Source organism: Caretta caretta, chromosome 2, assembly GCF_965140235.1.
Source record: "Caretta caretta isolate rCarCar2 chromosome 2, rCarCar1.hap1, whole genome shotgun sequence".
Classification (NCBI taxonomy): Eukaryota; Metazoa; Chordata; order Testudines; family Cheloniidae; genus Caretta; species Caretta caretta.
Window position 1 is genome coordinate 122,142,994 of NC_134207.1, and position 25,135 is coordinate 122,168,128.

The window sequence follows — 25,135 nt, forward strand, 5'->3', positions numbered from 1 at the left end:
AAAGAGTGCAAAAGAACTGCATTTAAATTAAAAATAAGAGCACCAATCTCCACAGCCCTCCAGCCCTCACAAAGAGAAAAACATTTAGTTGGAGATTTTTTTTTCTGTTTCACTGAGAATGATTAACTAAAATTTAAATTTGAGATTAACCAGGATGGGTTTTCTACACTACATTATCATCTGATTGATCTTTAGATATTTGAGGTGTACTCTGAAAATTATCAGAGCTCAAGCAATAAGAAGGGCATTTACTCTACAACACTGAATTAAGGATAACGTTGGGGACACTAGGCATGGCCACTAGGTAACTCGACGGTATGGAAGACCACGAGTGTCGATGAAGCCCCCTCGCACTAGGCCCAAGTGTCCTTGGCCCCCCCGCCCGGAGGCACTCGCAACAGTCATGCTGGGGATTTTGCAACAATATGTTGCAAAATCAGACTGTCTGAAACTAAACAAGGCCAGACAGGGCACATATGGCAGAACAATGCTGAACAAAGCAGCTTTATATATGGTTTAACAGATGGTACAAAGAAAAAGGGAACTAGCTGGTATCTGGATTGGCTGGCTATATGGATACTTAGGGCAGCTTGCTATTGGATAAGTATGTTGAAGAAAGGATGTATAAAAGTCTGTGTAACTTCCTGCTCTGTGTACAGGATTTGAGGTTACTGTCTCCCTGTACCACTGGAAGCTTCAAATAAACTTTTCCGCTTCTCCACCCTGTTGTGATTATTGGGTGACGCACACCGGGCAACGAACCTTGCTGTTGCCTGCCTCGGGTACTCTGTGCCGGCAACAATAATATTTAGTGATGTCACTTTGTGGGACTTACAAAAAATAAAAAATTTTGCCCTGCACAGAATGCAGTTAAGTTTACTCATGCAAATTTTTGTAGCCATCTTACTGGAAAACACACTCCAACCACATTGTATGTTACAACTGCAGTAGCAAAAATCCTACTAGACACACACGCTAGCCAGTTGAACTGTTGTAACACAGCAGATTTTCTATGTAATTCCATCGAAAAGTTTTATTGTTCTAGCAATCCAAGCAAAAGACTGGGAACCAGAAGCTCTTTTCCTGGTTCTGAAATGGACTTTCTCTGTGGTCTAAGATAAGTAACTCCACATCTTATTCCTCTGAGCTGTCAGAAAGGGATAACCTAGTACTACCAGAATTTTGAAATAAAAATAATGCTATTTAAAGATTATTTTTTGTGACAAAGTTTTCAGTTTTGATTCCATCCAGCTAACATCTAAACAATTATTTTTAAAGTATTGGAAGAAAAATACCATCATGCCCTTGCAAATTTCCTAAGTTTCCACTTTCAGACGTACTTTGCAGTATGCTTATTGTAGTCAGCTACACTTCGATTATTTTTCTGCCATTGGTCTAATTGACTACATGTAGCGACTGGGCCTTTATCAGAGACTAGAATTCAGGGGTTCTCACAAAAAAATTTTTGGTGGCCTCAGAGTATGGCCACCAACTCTTGCTGGTGGTCGCACTGACACTATTTCCTAAATTACTTTATTCACTTTAGGAAAAATAAATATAGAAGCACATATAGACATCCAAATCATTGTAATTTACTTATGTAGGTTTTTTTTTTTTTTGCAGACTCAATAATAAAAATAATGCTGTGAAAAGTGATATTTGCACGTTTGTTAATACCACTTTTCGCAGCAAGCCCCAGGACAAATTAAGCCCTGGATGGAGGGGGAATCAGCAGGGGTCAGGAGTAATGGGGGGATGGATGTGGGACAAGGAAGGCAGTGGAGTCCAGGGGCAATGGGGGTGGAGGGTTGGATGCAGGGCCAGGTGAGGCAGCAGGGATCAGGAGTGATGGGGGTGGACGGTGAGCCCCGTGACCAGACCCGGGGGTCAGTGGCCATGTAGCTGGGGGTCAGTGCCAGTGGCAAGAGCACGGGGGCAGGAGCTGCACAGTCAGAGTCAGGAGCCAGAGTCAGAACCTGCTGCTGTGTGCCTGGAGCTGTGGCTCAGCCCCAGGGCCAGCACCTGCTGGAGCCCAAGTTGGCACCCGCTGCTGCATGGCCAGGGCAGGGGATCGGCACCCAGGGCCAGCTCCTGCCAGAGCTCAGGTCGGCACTCATGGCAGGGGCTGGGGAGTCAGTACCTGGGACCAGTGGCCGTTGCTGCAAGTCCAGAGCTAGGGGTCGGCAGCCAGGGCTTGGAGTTGGAGCCTGCCGCCACGCAGACGGGGGTTGGTGCCCGCCACCAGGAATCTGCACCCAGGGCTAGATCTGCACTCCTAGAGCCCGGGGTTGGCATCCATTGATGCACAGCCAGGGCTAGGGGTCAGTGGCCAGGCCAGCTCCTGTGATCAGCAGCCAGGGCTGGAGATCTGCAGCTGGGGCTGGCATCAGGAATTGGCAATCACTGACAGGGATTGACGCCCAGGACCAGCACCCACCAGAACCCAGGGTGGTGTCCGCTGTTGCACAGCTGGGGTTAGGGGTTGGCATTGAGGGCTCATGATCAGGGCTGGGAGTCAGAACATGGAGCCAAGGGTTGGTGCCGCAGAGCCAGAGCCAGGAATCAGAGCCTGCCGCCACACAGCTAGGGGTTGGAGCCTGAAGCCCTGTGGGCCTGGCCGCAGGCCGGGGCCACGTGGCTAGAGTGAGGGGTCAGCACCCCAAACATCGCGGCTGCAGCCAGGTGTTGGCGCACAAAGCCCCGTGGTTGAAGCCCTGGTCCACACAGCCCGGCTCCCTAAATCCCACCACCCAACCACCCCAAGACTGAAGCCCAACCCCCGCTGTGCCCCTGCCCCATAGGTCCAGAATTCACCTTGCTTCTTCAGGGTTGTGCCTCACCTGTCTCCAGAGGCGGTGCAGGGTGGTGCATCCTGGAAGGGAACAACAGGAAGGGAAGGGGGGGGGATAATGCTTTGCTCCCTCTCCCCCATCACCACCCAGGTGGTCTGTGGCCCCACAAAAAGCCCCTGGTGGTCACATTTGAGAAACACTGGACTGGATTATCTATTCCCAGTGTTACTATTTGTGTTGGGTTTCTAGGTTACAGAATATCATGGTCCTGACAGCTGTCATACAGATAAGACTTCTGATTTGCCAGCAAGATAGTTCCATTAATACACAGGTCTGAGAGCCAAGTGCAGTGAATGGGTTTGGGAAGAGGCAGAAGAGAAAATTGTCAGACTCATCAAATGTCCAAACTTGTAGACCACATTTACGTTAACAGCAATGCAAAGATGATCCATCTAGGTTGTTACGTGGTCACCCAGTACCATTGTATCCACATGCCTCCTATCGGGACATAACATTTTGAATTTAGGGTATGCATTCTCATCAATGGATGTGTCTCTTTTAGGAGTTGTTCACTGTGAGAAAGGTTGTTCTGTTTAAAATGGAAAGTTTCAAAGGAACCACTCTGTTGGGGGCAAGCTCAGTGCTCAGGGGTGCTTAATTCCTGATTCAAAGTTTGCATGGAGTCTGCAACACAGACCTTTTGCCCCAACCTGCTGGTTTTTTTATTCATGTCACTTACAGCTGAATGGATCCGCCTAGAAGACGAGCGGTTTAGTTAAAGATTGCAAAATTAGAGTTCATGATCTATTGTGTGCTGTGAGGCAAACCACATAATTCGAGTGAAGTCACCAATACAAGCTCAGCATGACTGATCTGCACCTTTATAACTTGTCACTTGTGCCAGACTGCACACTGTAACCGCTCTGATTCCCTTTTTCCAGCCCTCATGATCAGCAGTTGATAAGTAATCTTACAGTAATGCATCCACTGGACAAGAACTACTCTCTTTGGAATGGCCTGCTCACATCCCACTTGTCAAGAAAATTGAGGGGTGGGAGTGGGAAGACAGATCTCTTCTATTTTATATCATACAGAGTGAGAGAGAATGGACAATCTTATTTTTGTTTTCCATATTTTTCAATATTAGATGGTGTGCTGGGGGAGGAAGGCTTGACTAGTGCATTCCTATGCACTGGCTATTCCTCAGCTGCCACAAGGCCTATCAATCCAAGACAGACAGGGAACAAATTAGGGAAGCCCTGTGGGATACTCTAACCCACACTGAAGGGCCAGAGGATACAGATGAGATGTAAGCCAATTTGCCCCCTCCCTGTACTAGAATTGGATCTCCCTCTCTCTTGTGTAGATGTGATACATGTTTTATAGTTTTAATTCCCTGGTGTTTTTTGCTTATTTGCTTTTTGCATCATGTACCTTTTTGGCACTATTAAAAGCACCTTGAACTTAAGTTGCAAGTTGATTGAAATTAAATTGATTATGTTCTAGAAAAACAACAGACTCAGTACTGGCATTTGACTCCAAACTAGGAGACAAGAAAGCAAATCGCAGACCTGCTAGCTCCTAAACACCTCTGACCAAATATTGCAAGACCGATCTGTTGTGATCATGCTGTCTTATTACTGAAGACAGAAGTTTATCCAAACCCTAAAACAGATAATCAACGTACAAAGGGGCACTCACTCTGGTTCCGAGATAGTGCTAACTTGGAAATAACAGGAATACATTTGGACTCTGTTTGATTTAGAATATTGACCATCTGGTTTGATGGCAATATTACCGAGTAACTGAATCATCTGCCCTTTTCCATTTTACAGTAATCCTATTAGGAAAAAGAACATTCTTCTCCCTCTCCCTTAGAGGAAAGCATCTCTCTGTTGTATACAGGTCTATGTATATCACGGGCCCTATTATTAGGCCTAGCCAATCAGATTCCTTTCATGACTATGATAATGGAGCTGTTTTTTTAGTTTACCAAACAGTGGAGTCTGTATGTGCGCTGGTACAGATGGCTACATGTCAGAGGGAATAAAATTCTGGGATCTCAGACAATGGCATTTCTCGTATTTCCCCTTTGCTCTGTGCTGTGTAGTATAACTCCCTGCATTACAGTGTGAGTTTCCATGCCACAACAGATAATTCTTTTGTAATTTAGAAAAATTTCTAGATCTATGGTCAACACACTCTAAAAAGAACCACTCCTGCAATCATGACAGCTGCCACAGGCTTTACAGGCTTGCAAATTTGCAGTGCATTTCTCCTCTAGTTACTGAAACTGAAAGAGGGAAAAGAGTCAAAATTAGGGGAAAAAATCCAATGTATTTGATAACGGCTAACCTGCATATACAGGAGAATAAGAGCTACCTTTTTTAGAATTGACATAACATTTAAAAACTATCACAGAGATATTAAGAGGCTATAATAATAAAAGAGCACTTAATTTCATATTGTTCCTCACAGTGCATCCGAGGCACATGTCAGGTAGCAGTGTGTATCATGTTGCCCATCTCTGTTTAAATACTGTACTTAACGTATACATATTCAATAAATCCAGTTGAATGAAACAAAAAGTTATGGAGTAGAAATGGGAAACTAGGAGATGTGAGGGATTTGTTTATCAAAGGGCTTGCTCCCCCTCCAAACTGCATTACGTTCAAGCTTCTTGTTCTTGACTTCAAGGCCCTGCATAACTGGTCTACCTTCTTTGTCTGTTCATTCCAACACTCCCCCACCACCCCCAATGCCAAAACTGCCCAGTCCCTCCACTCTACCCCTGCTAGCAAACATCAAGTTTGTATAGGACTCAGATTTTAAGGATTACAGTGGTCCCTCATGACCATCCGCATAACTCTAAGAGTTTCACTCTCCTTATGAGCATGTGAAGGTACTTCAGACACGCTCATTAGGGCAACATCAACCCCATAACTTGTGGTTGAACTACAGCATATCTTTTAGAAATACAGCCAATCTTAATTTAAAAATGTGAAGTGATTGAGACACCATCAAGTCTTTTGGTAAGTTATTTCAATGGTTAATTATCCTCCCTGTTCAAAATTTGCACTTTACTTTCCATTTGATTTTGTCAAGATTCAACTTCCAGCTATAGGATCTCGTTATACCTCCGTCTGCTAAATTAAAGAATCTCTACTACCAAATATCTTCTCTCCACATCGACAATTCTCCCATGCATGAAACTCCCTTCTTGAACTAGTCTCCAAAGCAACTTCAATCCCCATATTGAAATCCTTCCTTAAGGCCCATTCCAAATGTGACATCTACAAGGCAGCCAATTGATTAGTTTTTGTCAAATCAATGTCAAAAATCTCTTCTCTGCTCTCTGAATACTGTGAATAGTTTTGAATTTTAAAAATTCATCTCATAAAATATTGCGTATGCATACCTATATCTATCTCCCCTTATGTGGGAGTGTAATGGGAGCCAAGGCAGTATTTAACAAGTTGTAATGTTTGTGCAGATATACAGTTATCTTAAAAACTAAGGCCACAATCTTGCAGTAAGTCTGTCTGCATGTCTGGACCTCTGCAGCCTGGTAGGACTCCATGAAGCAGTGAGTGGGCCTTTATGCAGGGTTTGCTTGAGGACTGGGGCCTAAAGGGTGTACCCAGAAGTGGCTATCCCCACCCCTCAAAAAGAAAAAGCTTGTTTTACACTAATACATAAGGCTATCTGGTGACCACAATGTCACATAACTTTAGAAATACAGTTAGCTCTATCTGTAAAGCGAGGAAAAGAAAGTGAGGAACCCAGAATGTGCATAATACAAGCAATGAGTCAGAAAAAATTAATCCCCACATTTCGATTAAAATTTAATTCAGGTTCAGTCTAACCTTCCAGTGAGTTTGTACTGTCTGTTTTAGAGACTTATTAGAGAGACAAGGTGGGGAAGGCAACAGCTTTTATTGGAGCAAGTTCTGTTGGTGAGACAGACAAGTTTTAAAACTTCTTCAGGTCTCAGAAAGGTATTGAAGAGCTCTGTATAGCTGGAAAGCTTGTCTCTCTCACCAACAGAAGTTGGTCTAATAAAAGCTATTACCTCACCCACCTTGTCTCTTATATCTTGGGACTAGCAGGGCTACAACATTATATACTTATTGAAATACCAGCCAAAACAACATGCAGGCCTTGCAGTGGATCGTAAAATCTTCAGGCTCAGTTTTGTCATGGGTAGTGCGGATTTATGCCATGATACAGAGGTTATGAAAATAACCGTAGTATGTTCATTGCAAGCTTTATTGCCTCCTTCACTCCAGGGCTGCAGGGATTCATTTAGAGACACCTGCCCTGTTTTACTGCCTCAGTGAATGGCAGTGCCAGGCACCTCCATCACCAGAGCCTCTCCCCCAAGAGTCAGCAGCCAAGGCAGGGCTCCTGTATGTGCAGCGGATTTAATAAATCCCAAGTACCAGCATCCTGTGCTGCGTGTACCACACCCACCAGCTCTGTCCTAGCCCACCGGCAAGGGAACCAGGGAAGGGTCCTTGGCTGGCACTAAGAAACCCAGCGCCAGGCGCACAGAATCACAGGGTTAGGAGGGACCATAAGGCTAAATAACCCCCCTCCTCCACCTGGTCTTACTGGGAGGCGGAAACCACAGGCTGAGTCACCTTCTCAAGGCAGGAAAGGCCCCCGGGTGCCTATTGTGAGTTGTGGAGTCAAGATTCCGGGGCCCGGTCTCCTAGGAGCCTGACTCCTCCCCTGTCCCCCCCATACGCTGCCCCCTCGCTCCCGCCCATCCCACCAGGAGCACAGGGTGCCGCACCCCCCGGCCTGGCGGCTTCCATCACACGCGGGGGGCACGGTTCGGTTCCTGGCTCTCACCCCCCACCGCACACGCTCTCCCAGCGCCCCGAGCAGGAGCGCTCACTGCAAGAGAAACGAAACTCGCCGGACACCAGCCGGACCCCCCCTCCCCGCCCTCGGCTGCTTGAGCCGACCCCGTTGGGGCCGATGCCCGGGCCCGACTCCGCCTCCCAGCGTCTCCTGCCCGCCCGCCAGACCCGAGCGACCCCGAGCCCCAGGCTGGAAACTAAACACAAGTCGCAGCCCCGGCCCCGCCCCCGCCCGGCTCTGGGTTCCCACCGCGCCCCAGGCAGCGAGCGCGGCAGCACCCGCCCCACACGCGGGCGGCCCCCGGGCACCGCGGCAGGGGGCGCCAGGCCGGGGCTGGAACCAGGGGCGGCTGCTGCGGTACCGGTGCGGGAGCGGCTGGCGGCGTCGATCGCTGCTGAGCGCAGGTCGAGTGAAGCGGCTCCGGTGGCGCTGGGCAAAGGGGAGGTGGCCTCGGGCGTGTGTTAGCTCCGCTGAGCCCCGGCGCCCCGCCCTCCTGTCCCCGGAAGCGCCCGGAGCCCCCCACGGGGCGTTTAATTCCTCAGCCTCCGCCCGTCGCTGGTTTCCTGCACTATCTGCGGAGGGCGCGGCAGGGCCCGGTTTGCAGGACCGATGTTTATGCGGCAGAGTTAGGTGCCAGCGCGTTGCCCGAGGCTGCCCTACTACCGAGCGGGCGCACATCCTCATTGCTCGCGTGGGGCCCTTTCTCTGCCTTTTGCCTATTGAGTTTCAACGCGGCCCCACTTTCTAAGATCTAAGTCCATAATAATAATTTTTTACGCCTTAAAACTGAAGGAGAGTGATGCGGCTGGAAAAGAAAATCTATTTTCGTTTGTATAGACGAGGGGCGGAAAGGGAATGTACTGTACGGTCAGGTTTGGCTGCAAATGTACATTGTGTAAACTGTACATTCAGAGTATTTTTCACTTGTGAGGGAGGTGCACAACTGGTTCATTATGATATTTTATGTGGACGTGTACACTCCTCTAGAAAAGTAAGATTTATTTATTTTTGTTTGGGTATAATCGTATTTCTTTCAGGCAGCATTTCTTTCAGGCAGCATAAACCCTGCTGGCTTAGACAGATAGTTCTGGTCAGCATCTGTGACTCTAGTACAGCTGTCCTGTGAAAACAGGCTTGTTAAGCAGCTGAACAAATAAAACTCAGGTCCAGTGGTGTCACAAGCAGCTGGCACAAAACAAACAATTTTCAGCATTTAATCTGGGCCAAACTGAACCCTGCAGTAATAGAATTCAAATTCACTGACTTCAGTGTACATGAATTAGTACTGAATCTATATTTATATAAAATTATTTGGGTACATATAGAAAAAAAGTTTTTAAGAATTTTTCTTTGTATTAGTGAGCTACTTATGTTCAGGGAAGCTTGCACACACTGCCTTCTCTGCTGGTTTGAGTTCTGTTAGGGTTAAATTTAATACATGCTGCTCCCGGCAGATTCATAGAAGCAAGTCACTAAGGCCCTGTTTAGACTAGGAAAAGGAGATGTGTTTGCCAAGTGTGTTAGCGAACATTTCAAATAACATGATTTTAAATACCATTGTGCAGCCTAATGCATACAAAGATAATGGTATTTTTAAAAGTCTCAGCTAAGTGTAATCAGTGCTTAATTTTTGCCAGGGCTGAGCCCGGCACCTCTAGGCTTGACAGTTCATCGCTCTGGCATCTCTAGGCTTACTGCATCCATTACGTATGCAAAAAAATAAATAAATAAAAAATTGCATGAACCCTGGCTCCTCTTTCATTACAAATTAAGCACTGGGCATAATCAACCCTAGTTAAGTGACTATCATTTTGGAATGGTAACAATGAAAACATACTGTGACTATTAAGAGTGCTTAGAATATTATAGCTTAACAAAACAATACTGACAACTCCCCCCCTCCCAAAAAAAACCCCACTGTCTATAATCAGCTAAATCATCAATTTGAATTGTAGAAATGTAATCTCAGTGTTTTTTTATTGCTCTAACTGCAAGTCATACACTAGAGTTATGGAGTAAAATATCAGCTAAAAGCACATTGCAATTTGTGTAAATAACAGGGATATCTTTGCTAAACTGCATTCTTGAAATGAAAGCCTATTTTTCTACTTTATTATTGATACAGGTATCTAGGAATGGGTGCAAATTACAACCAGTAATTATATTAACATTACTATTGTTTGAATGCTGCAGGTGTTAGATCATATGTCGATAACCATTATAGTCAGATAGGAGGCATGCTGGTGAAAGTTCATCAGTTGTCCTCATCAGATCTGTTGGACAATCTAATTTACAAACATTTTCCAAAGATCAGGCACAGGAACAAATATTAGTATGAGCAACATGACACACCTACATAGCCCTCTAGAAACAGTAAGTTGATAAGTTCACTGACTGGGGAGGCTAGGCCAGTTCACTGACTCTATGCCAACATTGTCAGAGAGCATTGGCAGAATGTTTAGTGCCTCATCCAGAGTCCTTCCTTTGACATCAGTAAAAACTGAATTGGGCCCTTAGGGAGGTAAAGTATGGTCTTAGTAAATATAAATGTTTAGTTTAAAGAGCCTCTAGGGAGCACTGAATTTCACATGCTTTTGCCTTAGATTTTATGAAATTACAATAATTTCCAAAATGTTAATTTTCAAAGTGAAAATTTAGACTGAAGATAGTTAACATTTTTGTACACTTCCAAGTTTATTACATGTCAGACAATAAGATCTCTAACAAACTCATCACGGTCTATGTGATAACATTTCAGTCAGCAAGATCACACTCCTAATGAAATCAATGGGGGGAAGATTTGGCCTAATGTTGATTTTCCTGTGCTTCTATGAGCAGTGTTGTTACTGATTTAACAACTCTTTTAGCACTTATGAATGTACAGTGTTTGTCCAGCAGACTGACTCTTAAATGGTCCAGCATCTGTCATGTAGACAGAATGGCCTAGTTCCAAATGGAATGTTGTGGACAGAATGTGTGGAGGTTAAATTTCTATTTTAACACTCTGAAAGAACAAAAGAAAATATATTTTGGATGGAAGAAACTTCATAAATACAACTCAAGGCAAATATGAAATTCAGAGTTAATGCTGACTCTCTATCATTAACTGGCCTTGTGCCTGGGATTTGCAAACAAGACTTACTGTGTTTTCAATTACCCTTTGTATACAGACCTGCAATACCTGTGAATAAGAGAGTTAATTATTAAGCACTTGACTGTAGTAGGGTTTAATGTGTCCATGGGCAACAGTAGCAGAGATTAAGAGCCTCCCACCCACCAAAATCATTCTGCATGACTGCTTTAGACCTGTCCCCATCTTGTCTGCAGGCATGGGGATGAGGTCATGGCCTGAACGCCCAGGTGCATTCTCCTGTCTTGTGAACAAGTGGGTGGGGAGGGACAGAGGCTACAGAACCATGACTGGCCCCCATAACACTAGCCAGGAGAGCAGGCTCAGTGCTGTGGGTAGTATGCTGCACTCTGTAATGGGCTGCAGTAGATTACTGTCCCCTCAGTGCAGCAGAGGAGCACAGGAGAAAATGTGCCTCAGTGTGTGTCTGAGGCACAATTACTTCTGGGGCTACTCCTGACAGAGGCAGCTCATGCTCAGGGCTCTAACTAAAAGCGCAAACTAGACCTATGCTTTGAATTTCAGGCTTCAATATGTATTTCCCAGTTGCATGGTGAACACACGATGCTATGTGGTAGCGGAAAGTAACACATTCTAGGGGGAGCAGAATCTGCCAAAGAAAAGGATGCTCTTGGTTTTGTTGTGCCTTATGAAGAAGAGGAAAGGGTGATCTGCCTTAAATCTTACGGCATTTACAGATGCTCTCACTACTACAACGACTGCACCGGAAGCTGCAGCCTCAGTACCTTCTTCATTGACCTCAACAAAGGACTTGTGAAAAACTTGTGACAAAAACAGATCCTTATGCTCAGACATCCCTGTGAAGTCAGCTTTGTCCAGAATGAAGGCATCTTTCATCCCCATGCTGCTCAAAGTGGACTTGAGGTTATAGCTTTCTTCCAGCTTGATCCTGGGCAGAAACAACTCCACTTCAGTTGTCTTCATCATTTCTGCGCTTGTCCACTTGGATAATTTCTCATAGGTCAATTCCCTCTCTAGCTACAGTGAGTTAAGAAAGAGAGGGAATTAGGCAATTAAAGGGCAAAAATGAAATCATGAGTAAATGAGAAAAGCTGATAAAGGCATGAAACATACATAGCTGCCCCTATGGTTATTGCCATTATTATAGGATGTGCTACATGCAAATAGGGTTTGATCCTGCAAGGTGCTCAGTGACGTACCCTCCCATTTATCTAAATTGGAGGTGACCTTACGTGCAGGATTGAGTCCATAGAGCAAGGGTTCCTTGTTTTTTCTATGTAAACATACATGGGAATGTTCCCTTATGCACATATAGAGCTCTTGTTAATGTTAATAGAACATCTACATGTGCGTGCAAGGAAGTCTTCTCCCATTGCAACTATATATGATTGGTGTTCACAGGGTCTTGCAGACAAGTAAGAGGATATGGTCCTTGCCCTGATGTGTTTGCAAACGGAGCATCTGATTTTTCATGTTGTTAAGATCTCTCGGTTCCCATTGCGTTGGAGGCACTCAGCATCTGCGGTGAGGAGCTTAGTCCCTTGTGAGGTGGGTTACTAATTAATTATTTCACTAGAAAAAGAGAGCACAGAAAACAGAGAAAGGGAGTACAGCTCTTGGAAGAATATTAACTGCAAGGGGCCAGAGAGTCAGATTGAGGTCTACTTTGTGCTACCCAGGCAACAGAAACTGGACAAAAGAACTGGCTTCAATAACCAGTATGGAATTCTTGTTTAGGGGAATCACCACATAATGTATAACAAGTACTACACTTCCCACTCAAGAGTAATGCAGGTATCTCAACAGAATTCTGAAAATCCTGCATATCACACTAGAGAATCATGTATTCCCTAAATACACATATAACTTTATGGAATCCACAAAACATGCACATAACGAAACCAATTATCCCCCTGCTACAAGCTTTCTCCTTCCTCACCCTACTTCCTTATGATTTGTTATTCTCTCATTGCATCACGTCTGAAACTAGGCTGTAAGCTATTCTAGGACACAGACCTGGTCTGATTGTTCTGGAAAATTCCTTGCACTCTTTTGGGCTTCATCTAGATAATAATACATTATGTCAATGATACTTCTTAACGTTGTACCTTAGATGGTATCGTCATCAGAACTGCTCAGTTTCACATCCCAGTTCTTATCCTGCTCACAAAAAGGCACTTGTATGCCATACATTTGTCTATAGCCGTATGCATTAATGTATAGGATGTTGCTAAACTTATGCTGAGCATTATCCCGTAGCTGTCTCACACTGAAGAAAGATTGAATTCCACTTTCGTCGACCAGAAATATGATATAATGGTTTTACCTGTTCCAGACCAGTAGATTTATCCTCAATATCATCTGGTAATAGGATGAGCATGCTGAGGTCATTATTGACATATGGAAGTTCAGCAATTTTGACCTTCATTGTTTCCAAGTAGCATATTGGAAATGTATCTTTCAGAAACATCATCTGCACTGGTTTAGTCTTGGTCTGTGAAATTGTATATCTCCATAAGAAAATAAATATTACTTCTTCTTTCTTTGAAACATACAGATTAGCAGTAAATTTTTATGACTTGCTTCAGATGAAATAAGAATAAAATTTTGAATACAGTTTTATGAACCAAAGTTGATTGCATGGTTTAACAGGGTTCCTTTCATGAGAAAATATTAATTGTCCTGTTGTTTCTCTCAAAGCACTGTTTTCTGTGACCTGGACTCATCTTCCACTCTTCCCCAGTACATGCGTAATAACTCACAGAAGATGGGACAAAGGAACCGGAAAATTCTGCAAGGATCACCTCAATGAGTTTCCTGACAAGTGTTCCTATTACAGGGAAGACTTTTGAGGAGACAGAGCAGGGGGAGGCTCACAGCTCCCAACACTGAAAATTCTGGGGAACTTCTAAGTACAAGGAGAAAGGTCACTGCGTTCAGGGGCTACTTTGGTCTCTTCTCCACCCCGGCAGAACAGAAAACATTGCCTTTGGCTGACTCTCTGGTGGCGTAGTAGTAGCAGTTGTAAAGTGGATTCTACAGATATTGATGATGCCCCATGGATAATAAATACAAAAACTCAGTGTTTGTAAAGTTTCATGGATGCAGGAAGATCACTTAGTTTCAGTTATGGAGCAGTGCTGTGCAAAAGGTGTGTGTGTGTGTGCTATAGTTAGCTGCATGAGAAAGTCAGTAATTTTGGTTTGCAGGAGTTTCATGAAGTCCTTTACAATTTCACTTCCTATGTGTTTGCAACTCCTGAGTTCCAGTTTGAGTTTTAGGTGTGAAGGAACCCAGAATCTTACTGTGAAAGCCAGACAGGACTGTCAGGTTTTTCCTGACATTTTGCTTGGTTCCCACACAAACTTTTAAATCCCTCCATGATGGTTGAAATTAAGCCCACATTTGTTTAAAACTGTATCATTGATATATCCAGATCTATAGACTTCACCCATCACTATAGTATTTGAGGACCAGTTTTTAAAGTATTTAAGTGTTGCTCCATTCAGCATTTCAATGCCTAATTTACTTAGAAGCCTGAATCTCATTTTCAGAAGTGACTTAGGGAACTGTTTGAGAACATTTTTCTATATACTGAAAAGTCACAACCCTACAGTCAAATAATATGGGTGCGTTTGTTAGAAAACCAGTTTGACTTAGTATAAAAGTGAAAGCACCTATATATATGTATATATAAATATATAAAACAAATGAAGAGAAAGTTGGGACAATGAATATATATTAGAAGCTATAGAGTGTAGAAAATTGATAAAGGAAGGCAAAGGGCACAAAGAAAACTATGACCGTCAGAGTTAAAGACAATAAAAAAGGAGTTTAAGTATATTAAGAAAAAAAGGAATTCTTGCAATGGTATATGCCCTTTACTATATGGACATGGTAGAATTGTCAGTAGTAATGCGGAACAGACAGAAGTGTTAAATACTTCTGTTTTGTATTTGGGAAAAAAACATGATATATTCATATCAAATGATGATGAAATACTTTCTACTCCAACAGTAACTAAGGACAATGTTAAACAGCAGCCACTAAAGCTAGACATTTATAAATCAGGGGGTCCATAGAACCCAAAAGTTTTAAAAGAGCTGTCTGGGAAGATTGTGGACCATTAATGTTGATTTTTAATAAATTTTGGAACACAGGGGAAGTTCCAGAGGACTGGAAGAAAGCAAATGTTGTGCTGATATTAAAAAAGAGTAAATAGGATGACCCTGGGTAACTATAGGCTTGTCAGCTTGACCTCAATACTGGGCAAAGTAATGGAAGGGCTGATATTGGACTTGATTAAGAAAGAAGCAAAGGAGGGAAATACAACTAATGCCAATCAACATGGGTTTGTGGGAAATAGATCCTGTCAAACTAACTTACTATCTTTTTTTGATGAGATTACAAGTGTGGTGGATAAAATAATGGAGTTGATACAATAGATTTCTGTACACGTTTAAGTAATACTGCATGACACCTTGATTAATAAACTAGAACAATATAAAATCAACATGGCCCTCATTAAATGGATTAAAACTCTTTAAATGATAGGTCTCAAAATGGAAGTATAAACTGAATCATCAATGAGCAGTTGTGTTTCTAGTGGGGTCCCACAGGGATTGGTTCTTGGCTCTGTGGTATTAAACATTTATATCAATGACTGGAAAAAAACATAAATAATTTCTGATGAAGTTAGCAGATGACACAAAGATTGGGGGAATGGTATATAACAGAGAGGACAGGTCATTGATACAGACCTATCTGGATTGCTTGGAAACTGGGCACAGACAAACAATATGCATTTCAATCAGGCCAATGCAAAGTCATACATCTGAGAACAAAGAATGTAGGCCATACTTGCAGGATGGGGCCTTATGGTGAAAAAGAATTTAGGGATCAAAGTGGATCATGAGCTCCCAGTGTGATGCTGTGGCCAAAAGGGCTCCAGTGATACTTGGATGTATCAACAGAAGACTATTAAGTAGGAATATAGAGGTTATATTATCTCTTTATTTGGTGCTGCTGCAACCCACTACTGGAATTCTGTGTGTAGTCCTGGTGTCCACACTTCAAGAAGATGTTGACAAATTAGAGAGGGTTCAGAAAAGAGTCACAAGAATCATTAAAAGATTGGAAACCATGTCTCATAGTGAAAGACCTTAGGAGTTCAGTCTATTTACTTATCATAGAGAACTTTAAGGGGTGACTTGATCATAGATTATAGGTACCTACATGGGGAACAGAAACTGATAATATAGGGCTCTTCAACCTAGCAAATAAAGGTATAACAAGAACCAATGGCTGGAAGTTGAAGCTAGACAAATTCAGACTAGAAATAAAGGCACAAATATTTAACAGTGGGAGTAGTTAACCATAGGAACAACTTGCCAGGGTTGTGTTGGATTCTCCATCACTGGAAATTTAAAAAATCAAGATTGGCTATTTTTCTAAAAGATATGCAGTAGTTCAAGTACAGTTATTGGACTTGCAGCAGGAATTTAGTACAGAGAAGTCCTGTGGCCTGTGTTAGGCAAGAGTCAGATTAGACTATCACAACGGTGCTTTCTAGCCTTAATCTAAGTCCCACTGACTTTAAATGAGTGTTAGGCTCCTAAGTCACTTTTGAAAATGAGATTTAGGCTCCTAAGTCCTGTAGGTGCTTTTGAAAAGGTTACCATAGTCTATAGAGCTGCACAGCTGTCACATTAACATGCAGTCAGGATATTCACTAATGTTTCTATGTTATATGGGCCCTAGGTTCATATAACATTATATGAACAAACAACAGTCTCCTCTTGAAGCTAAACGCCATTTTTCAAACCTTTTCTTAAACAATGCAGTAGATGTACTAACTAAATATTAAAATTGTCACAGCTATTTATTTTAGGCCATGCTTTGAGCTAACAATAGTTTTACAATGGAAGATGAACTGTGGGTGAAAGATTTTCATGCTATATGGAGGTTTCTTACTGCTCAACAACATTAGCATTGGTGGGACATACCTTGCTCAATCTGAAAGGATTCTCAGATGTGTTTTCATTCAGAAATCTCTTTTCCCACTTTCCTTTGAAGTAAATGGCATTAACCAGGATCAGTATGGTATTTCCATCAACAGCATCTCTGGGCAACAGATTATGGATTTTCTCTTTCAGAAGGAGAAGAGTGGTGTTTTTATTCCAGTGTAGTACAGCAAGTGGCTATTTCTAATCTTGCTTTCTCTTCAGTTATCCATTGAGAATGTATGTGCCTCAGAATCTCTGATCCCTGAGTGAGTTTTCAAACTTAATTAATTTGGCCTTTAAACCCATTTCTAAAACCAATCTTTGTTATTGTGGCACAAGGTGACATGTTGGAAAGAAATTAAAATAATGCAGCATCTTAAAAATATAAAGCCTGAATCTCCACTACTTTTCCCCTTGTGAAGTCATTTATACTCGTTGATAGTGGGTGTAAAACTCTGCCAAATCAGAATGGTAGCATTTTATACCCATTGCATCCTCCTTTTGCACAGGAGTAAATAAAAGAAGGGGCTAGGCTGTGAAGAATAAGGCTCACGGAATAGGGAGTCCATGATCATAAATCCTGCTCCTGTAGTTCCAGTAGTGATGGTGGCCCATGAGACCAGAGGCCCTGCGGGAGCTATTGATTTTTTTAGAGAAAATCAGGTTCTACAGGCTGCTCCCTTTCTTTCGTTTTTTCGTTCTTTCTTGATTTTATCCAAAACTCATTGAAGCCAATGGGAGTCTTTCCATTGAATTCAAAAAATTCTGGATTAGGCACTAGAAGCTGTTCAACTGTTCATTTGTCCACCTCTCTCTCTTCAGTTTCCACATTAGCTCCACTAGTGCCTGACTACAGGAGGAACACATGTAGAAATGCAGCCACCTACCCAGAAGGAATCAGCAACTATAGTGGGAGAAGAGCAAAGCTGTGGTTTATCCTTAGCTTACCCTCAGTTTGGCTTTCAACCCAGGAATTGATTTCTTTTCTGGCTTGTTCTGCAGCGTTTCCAAAGTTAACCGCTTGTGGCTCTGCATGGTAATATTTTTTAACAAATTCTACGTATCCCTGAAAAGTAGGAGAGAAAATTTGCTATTAAAATAAATTCAAATTGGCATCACTTAAAAAAATTCAGATTGCTGTACAACATAACTGCTACAATACTAAAGAGAGTATAATTCAACTGAAGCTAGATAAAATTTAAAAGTAAGATCTATGGTACCGTATATTTGATAATTAGAACTGATTGAATCTCTATTTCAATTCCATGGGAAATTTCCTTTCATCCCAAATCAGAACAAAAAGTTAAAATTTTGAAATTTCCTGTGAAAGGATAATTCTGAAAACATTCTTTTATGAAATATCAAAATGATGTAATGATAAGAATAACTGGAATACTGTGTGTCTAGTTCTGGAGCCCACAATTCAAGAAGGATGTTGATAAGAGTCACAAAGGAGGATGTTGAGAAGAGTCACAAAAAGGGTTAAAGGATTAGAAAACGTAGTGATAGACCCAAGGAGCTCAATCTACTTAGTTTAACAAAGAGAAGGTTAAGAGATTACTTGATTACATTCTATAAGTATCTACACAGGGAATAAATGTATAACAGTGAGCTCCTCAGACTAGCAGAGAAAGATATAACACAATCCAATGGCTGAAAGTTGAAGCTAGACAGATTCAGATTTGAAATAAAATGTACATTTTTAACAGTGAGAGTAATTAACCATTGGAACAATTTACCAAGGCTTATGGTGGATTCTCCATCCCTGACAATTTTAAAATCAGGACTGAATGTTTTTCTAAAAGATCTGATCTAGGAATTACTTTGGGGATGTTCTATGGAAGTCAAACTAGATGATGACTGTGGTCCCTTCTGGCCTTAGAATGCATGAACATTTTCCATTTTAATATGGTTGAAATGCTTTATTGTTTCAACTGTATATAATATGAACTATAAGTAATAATATAAATGTATATTATCTAATATAAAAGTTGAACTGATAATGTCAAAACAAAGCACTTTGACTTTATCGAAATTAAGAGTTTTGATAATTTTTCATCAGAAATGTAGACAAAATCTATAGGTTCCCACAAAACATTTCAGTTTTAGCACATCAGCATTTCCCATTGGCAAATTGTTCCTTTGGAAAATTTTCAATCCGCTCTATTAATAATCTTGGATTTTGATCAGTATTGAGTGTCATAAATATCTTTCAAAACTTTCTCTTCAGCTTAATAAAAATATTCAACTTACACTAAGGAATTGGTAAGTCTGTTCCCCATACTGTCTGTTGGCAGTTTTAAGCGAGTAAGAAGTTTGGGGTTTGTTGATTAAAGAGATTAATTCCTGGAACTCAGAATGAATGTCTTCAGTTTTGCAGTCCTCAGGTTCCTTTAAAAGGGACACAATGAACTTGGAAATCACATTTCTTTATTAAAGTATTGTACTAAGATTACTACAGTTGTCAGAAGTTACTGGGGGGAAGGGATTACTCTATTTTTTCGGTTTATTGACTCTGTGCATTTGACTGAATTGTATGTAATCAGATTTATTGTTTCCACTGGACAGTGAGCAGATCAGTTTCTCCCTTGCTGCAAAGACCTTTACAAACATCATCAGGTGAGTACTTAGAGCTGCAGTTTAGGTGGGACTCAAAATTTGAGCTCTACTCCTGCACCATGAAGACTGATATTCAACACAGGGTCACCCAGCTCTGGTGGAGATCACATCTCTGATGGAGCACACCTGTGTTGGAGATGAGGAATAGCTTTCCCTCAGCATGAGAAGCAGCAACGGAGTGCCATTACTGAGGCATTATTAAAGGGGAGCAAGTTAGGGAACTTAGAAGGTGAGAGATAGAGGCCTATGTTTCTCTTAAAAAGCAGCAGACCTTGTCTAACAAACCATCCTTAGTTCAGCAGCCAGGGATTCCCTGCTGACGAATTACAGCTGGTTCATCTGCAGAAAATGCTGGCACAGAGGCTTTTGAGACATCTTCAGGAAGAACATTCACCCCTATCCCTGACCCACTCCCAAAATGATGAGAGGAAAGGGGCTTGTCCTTAGGGCTGTCTGAGGAGCAGAACACCTCAGGCAGCTCCCCACTCTGGTCTAATGAACCAAGGCAGATCCATCAGAATGCATCTGCTGGGGAAATAAGGGTATCGTCTCCTCCGCCCCATCTCTCCAACACTACATGCACCTGGCCATTCTCCTACCTTTCCACAAGCACTTTCCAAATCTTCCCTATACTCCCTATATATTGTCACATATCCCTCTCCTGCCTTAACTTCCACATCATGCTTTCCCTCTTTATATCAACACATCATACCCTTTACAACTGCATATATTCCTGCAGGATATGTCTGTAGCTATCCAGTCTCTGAGGTCAGAGTTCAGGTTTTGCATTGCAATGTGGGTTAGAGGAATTGTCTGTGTGTGTTGTCCATCTGTACATGTGTGAGGTGGAAGGGCATTCCCTGGGGACGTGCAGAGTCAGTGGTGTATTGCGTTGCTGTTCAGGAGTGTGAAATAAGGTGCCTTTCCTGCCTTTGAAGGTTTGAGTGTGTGTGTTTTGCACTTAAGCAACCTTAATTGGTTATTAACTACAATTTGGGGGAGGGGGAGTCAATATAGATGTAAGCTGAAAACAAACAACCAATAGCATGATTCAAACTGATGCTGCTGTTGAACTTTCCTATTCCCAAAGAACAGCGGATTTGTTTCTCTGATATTTTTGTTCTAAAGAATACCATCCTCCTTTTCTTTGGCCTCCCACGAGAAGTTCTTGTCACCTGCAAACAGCCTCCTCCGGTTCCTGTAGTTTTCTTAAAATGAAGCACCTGCAAGCCGCGTTTGTAAAGATAGTAAATATATTTGAAGACAGCTATCTAAGACAATATACACACAAATTGATTTCTAGTGACCTAATTGTCAAAACCTCAAATTTATTATAATTAGTCAGCAAAGATGGTTGCTACTTAGCCTGCTAAGGACACTATATCTATGATTTTCAATGACGATTTGAATGTAACTGAGACCCAGGTCATAACCACACAGCCATATTGCTGGCTTAATAACAGATCATCATTATGAATCAGGTGGAAATTAACTTAAACATATGGTGAGACCATGTGAAATTCATGATGGCTTCAGCCATGTATTATTATACTCTGTTTATTATTGGGCATCATTGTTGTGCTAGATGCTGTACGATATATAAAGGCTCAGTGCTGCCCCAAGGGTTTACAACCTATATTAAAAATACAAATGCAGTTTAGTTGCATAATACACGGAATGGCCATATAAAGGTGTAGTCACAGAGCCATCAAATGGTAATGATCAGATACATTTATGCTCAAAACATAGGTAGCAGCAACAACAAAACACAATTCAAGGTATGATCCCTGCAAATTACAATGGTTATGCAACTTTATCATTTTTATTAACAAAATTCAGGCAAATGTAAATAGACTGAAATAGGACTAAACTGAAAAGGTTTCAGTTGTGCATGTAAGACAGCTGTCATGGAAGAGCTATGGACGAACCAAGCCACATTTTCAGCGTTGGCATTTATTTATGTACGGAACGCAGATATTCACATCTTAGAAACATGTTTAAAATAATGTTAAATTGAGTTTTAAGGGAAAGCTAAAATGGAAGATCAGGTTCTAAAGTATTGGGGCAGCTCCTATCTGGCAAACCAGCAGCACCACTCTGGGAAGTATGGGAGCAAGTGAGTTGCAGGGGGCTAGTGAAGGTGTTGAGAAACGATGGGTCCTCAGTGTGAGTAGAAGACTTTTCCCCCTCAGTGGGTTACCTGTTGGATTCAGAGAACCTCAATCCAAAGAGAATTCTGGCAAACTGAGGTAAATAAAGGAGATCTCTGCCTAGGGAAGGTAAGGAGACACCTGGAAAAGTTACTAGAAGCCACTCGACTACCCAGGATCAACCAAGCCCCCATTCACCTCAGGAAAGCTCCCAAGCCAATCGGGCCAGGAGCTGCCACCTGGAACTCCCCTTTACAGGGAGCTGCCCCAGTAGTTTAGAACCTGACCTTTCATTGTAGCTTTCCCTTTGAACAGAACACTGGATCTGGCCCAGAGTACCTGAACAGTGTGGGGTACAGAGAGTTACCAGCAAGATGTTTTCTCCTGGTAGAATTGGATGGGAAACTCTGAAATTAGTTAAAATTGCAGTGAGTTTGTTCTTCCCTGTAATCTACCCAGCGTTTCCAGTCACCATTCCTTCAAAGATATTGTGTTTAATACTGTCGTATATCAGGTTGTTGTAGCATGTGTAGGAACCATTTGCCATATCGAGACATATACAGTACATAGTCAAATTTCACAACCTACCTCAGCCATCTGGGTTGCAGTGGTACCTTTTGCACCCACATAAGTCATGGCCAGAGCAGATGAGATACTCCAAGGGGAAAAGAAAATGTTTTTGCCTTTAAAAGATTCATTCAGCTTTTTGAAAAGGCTGAGAGTAAAGCTACCATTTGATGCTGAGAGAGAGTCCATTGCTGAAACCTAAGACAGATATATGAAGACAGAGTGTAACAGTTTGACTTCATTGGAACCAAGATTTTAGCATGCGTTGTTTTCTCTGTATCATAACAAACTAACTTTCCAAACTTCCTTAGAATATCTGACCTATAGTTTCTGCTGTAAATCAATCCCTAGGTACTTGTATGACACACAAATCATATCATGCACTCTCTTTACTGTTATATAAAGATTTCAAAATGACTTAGGCACCTAACCTGCTTTGGTGCTTTTGAAAATACCAGTAGGCTCCTCTCTGCATCTTTAGGTGCCTAAATACCTTTGATAATCTGGGTCTCAGTCCTTGGCCTCTTTGGTTTCTGAGGCTGTCAACAAGGTGCATTATGGAGTATCCAAACGCATAGTAAATCATGGATTCTTTTGTTATGAGAAGACTAACAAGAGGATGACAGAATAAAAATCTTTTTCTTCCCCCTCAGGGGGGCAACAATTTAGTGCTTGGCCCATTAATTTGCTGTGTTGTACCATCTCACAGCAAGAACTACCACCTGAATATATTTATCCTTACTTATCTAATCTAAGATTTTAAGGAACAGGATTGTCATCTACTCAAGAAAATTCTTCCTTTGATTGATTAACTTGCCCTGTATCAGCATCTTTTCTTAAACTCTGAAGTATATAATACCTATACTCTGTTTTCTAAGAACTGAAATCTAAATTAAATTTACAGTGCAAATGTGCAATCCCTGTTTTACTGCATGACATTTAATTTATTATAATTTAATCTGCCCTGTCAGGCATGGTTTAAGTAGTTAAGAAGAAGTTTCAAAGAAAGCTAATTATGTCTATATGAATATTTACATTACCTCAGATTTCTGTGAGAGAGAAGGAATTACTTGTGTCGTCGGCTGGGTTCTGGGTCTGTTTGTTAGGCAATAAACACGTTTAGAAATATAAAACAGTTGTGCTTCCTTCTGACCTACATCCTCCACTCTTACTGCCCTATGTGTTTCGCCACCTATGTTTATCCCTCCTCCTCACCAGTTTCCAGAACTTTCTGTTGTAAAGCTTGCCCCGATTGTTGACATACCCTATATTAGTTTGGCAATAAATACGTATAGAAAAGAAATGAGATTGCGGCTCACTCTCCTTCTAGCCTTCACTCCTAGTCCCCAATATGTTTCCCCACCTAAACCTACCCTTACTCCTCACCACTTTCCAGAAATTTTTGTTGTAGTTGATTATTGATCCATTGTATTTTAAACATCAAATCTTAGAGATTTAGAAGAGGAATACAATGATCTTATAAGATCTGCTATTTTAGGCATAGGATAAGCAAAAATATCACAGAGTGGCCTACAGTAAGAATGGCTGGTGATGTTGTCCATTGCGACTCTCTTTTTGGTAGTGGTGAGACTTTTGTTTAAAATAAGTGCAGTCAGTGTTTAACTTACACCAAACACCACAAATGTCTGTCATTCTGCTGGATGGGTGTTCTGTGTGGTCTGATTCTTCACTGCATTATTCCCGTTTTAAACCAGTTTAACTCTATAGATTTCAACTGAGGCATATCAGTGTAAAACTGGAGTAATGCAGGGATCAGTTAGACCTTGTGACTCCATCATCCTCATTTAAAACCTTTAGGAATATAGATACTGCCATGCCACCAAATCAGACTAACCATCCAACTGGCCTGGTATTTGGCCTTCAGCAGTGACCAATACCAGATGTTTAAGTGGAGGATGTAAGACTCCCAAAATGGGCTTCTCAAAGAATGCCTGGAATGCGCACTAAAATATTCCCATGTTGGAAGTTTCTCTCTAATTCAAGGCAGTTGTGGGTGCTGTGTGTACTGAAGGATGAGGGCTAGTATCCCTTTTTAATTTAAAGGCTGGACTAAAGAACATCCCTGGTCCATGCTCAGTGAAGTGGATGCTGAAATGTTGAAACATTTTTTTTTAAACTTCAGAGGCTTGTTTGTTTGTTTCATGCTAAGACCCAGCATGAAAATTAATAGCTCATGTGCAGCCAAGAGTTCCCTCTGTCTGAGATAGCAGAAAAAGAATTCTGAAAGGCACAGGTACCGTCACCCTGCCTTGTGTTTTGAAAATCTAAGGCGGTTAGCTGTATGAAGGAGTGCTTTTCTAGAAAGTGTGTCTGTGCAGACCTATACCATAATAGGGACTTCTTTGGGGTTACATTTTAGCACACAGCTTTATCTTGTTATATTCAACAGGACAGTATTTAGAGGGGATGTGTTTGTGCAGTCATAGTGAGTATAATAAAATAAACCCTTATGTAATGTTATTTCATGTTCTTTTCCTATTCAGGAAGCAGAACCATGAAGAAAGGTGTGTGCTGCTTCCTAGAAGCGTGGACTTCCAAAGTGCTTGCAGGCTGGTGGGAATATTTTCAATATATCTGGAGGTTCGCTCATGTACCCAGCTTATTTAATCTCTACCCTGAAATCAAAGAGTTAGATGCAGTCCCAGAAAAGGGAGGAAATTACTCAAAAAACTCTGTGCTTCTAGCATTTTATTCCACTGTCACTGATTGCTGAATTTGAACAAAGAGCTCCAACACCAAAATGTATGACAGTATGGGTTCTGCATAAATATACTGCATGGTAGTTACAGATAAATATTTAGGGCCTGATTCTCCATTGCCCTAGTTTACACCAGTGTGACTCCATTGCTTTCAGTGAGGTTACTCTGCCACAAAACGAGAAGAAGCCAGTGGAGAATTAGTCCCTAGTACAGGGGTGGGCAAACTTTTTGGCCCAAGGGCTAAATCTGGGAATAGAAATTGTATGGTGGGCCATGAATGCTCACGAAACTGAGGTTGGGG

The 25,135-nt window shown here is 41.9% G+C and overlaps 1 protein-coding gene and 1 long non-coding RNA gene across 4 annotated transcripts; one reads left to right on the forward strand and one right to left on the reverse strand.

Moving 5' to 3' along the window:
- Positions 1–7,549: 7,549 nt before the first annotated feature.
- On the forward strand, positions 7,550–13,855 carry LOC125632072 (uncharacterized). 2 transcript variants are annotated; one of them, XR_007355175.2, is made up of 3 exons: positions 7,550–8,652; positions 12,175–12,321; positions 13,474–13,855. It is a non-coding gene; the product is annotated as an uncharacterized LOC125632072 (long non-coding RNA). The 2 variants fall into 2 exon arrangements; XR_007355174.2 differs by lacking the exon at positions 7,550–8,652 and having other exon boundaries at positions 11,786–12,321.
- On the reverse strand, positions 9,620–23,255 carry LOC125632063 (heterochromatin-associated protein MENT-like). Of its 2 annotated transcripts, none has more exons than XM_048839720.2 (8): positions 23,155–23,255; positions 22,136–22,312; positions 20,573–20,620; positions 19,032–19,169; positions 17,727–17,844; positions 16,779–16,921; positions 13,100–13,267; positions 9,620–11,790 (listed from the first exon to the last, which is right to left on the reverse strand). In XM_048839720.2, exons 2-8 carry the CDS (start codon positions 22,301–22,303, stop codon positions 11,386–11,388), a joined length of 1,188 nt encoding a protein of 395 aa, XP_048695677.2. In that variant the 5' UTR covers positions 22,304–22,312; positions 23,155–23,255; the 3' UTR covers positions 9,620–11,385. The 2 variants fall into 2 exon arrangements, with proteins under 2 accessions (XP_048695677.2, XP_048695676.2); XM_048839719.2 differs by having other exon boundaries at positions 20,531–20,620.
- Between the last annotated feature and the right edge of the window lie 1,880 nt (positions 23,256–25,135).

What these genes read in the sequence shown, in the direction of transcription:
- LOC125632063 (XM_048839719.2), bottom strand. Translation starts at nt 22,303, where the DNA reads ATGGACTCTCTCTCAGCATCAAATGGTAGCTTTACTCTCAGCCTTTTC. An exon ending in CTGCAACCCAGATGGCTGAG is followed by an intron (nt 20,621 to 22,135) that starts GTAGGTTGTGAA and finishes CGCGGCTTGCAG; the next exon opens with GTGCTTCATTTTAAGAAAAC. An exon ending in AGACTTACCAATTCCTTAGT is followed by an intron (nt 17,845 to 19,031) that starts GTAAGTTGAATA and finishes CCTACTTTTCAG; the next exon opens with GGATACGTAGAATTTGTTAA.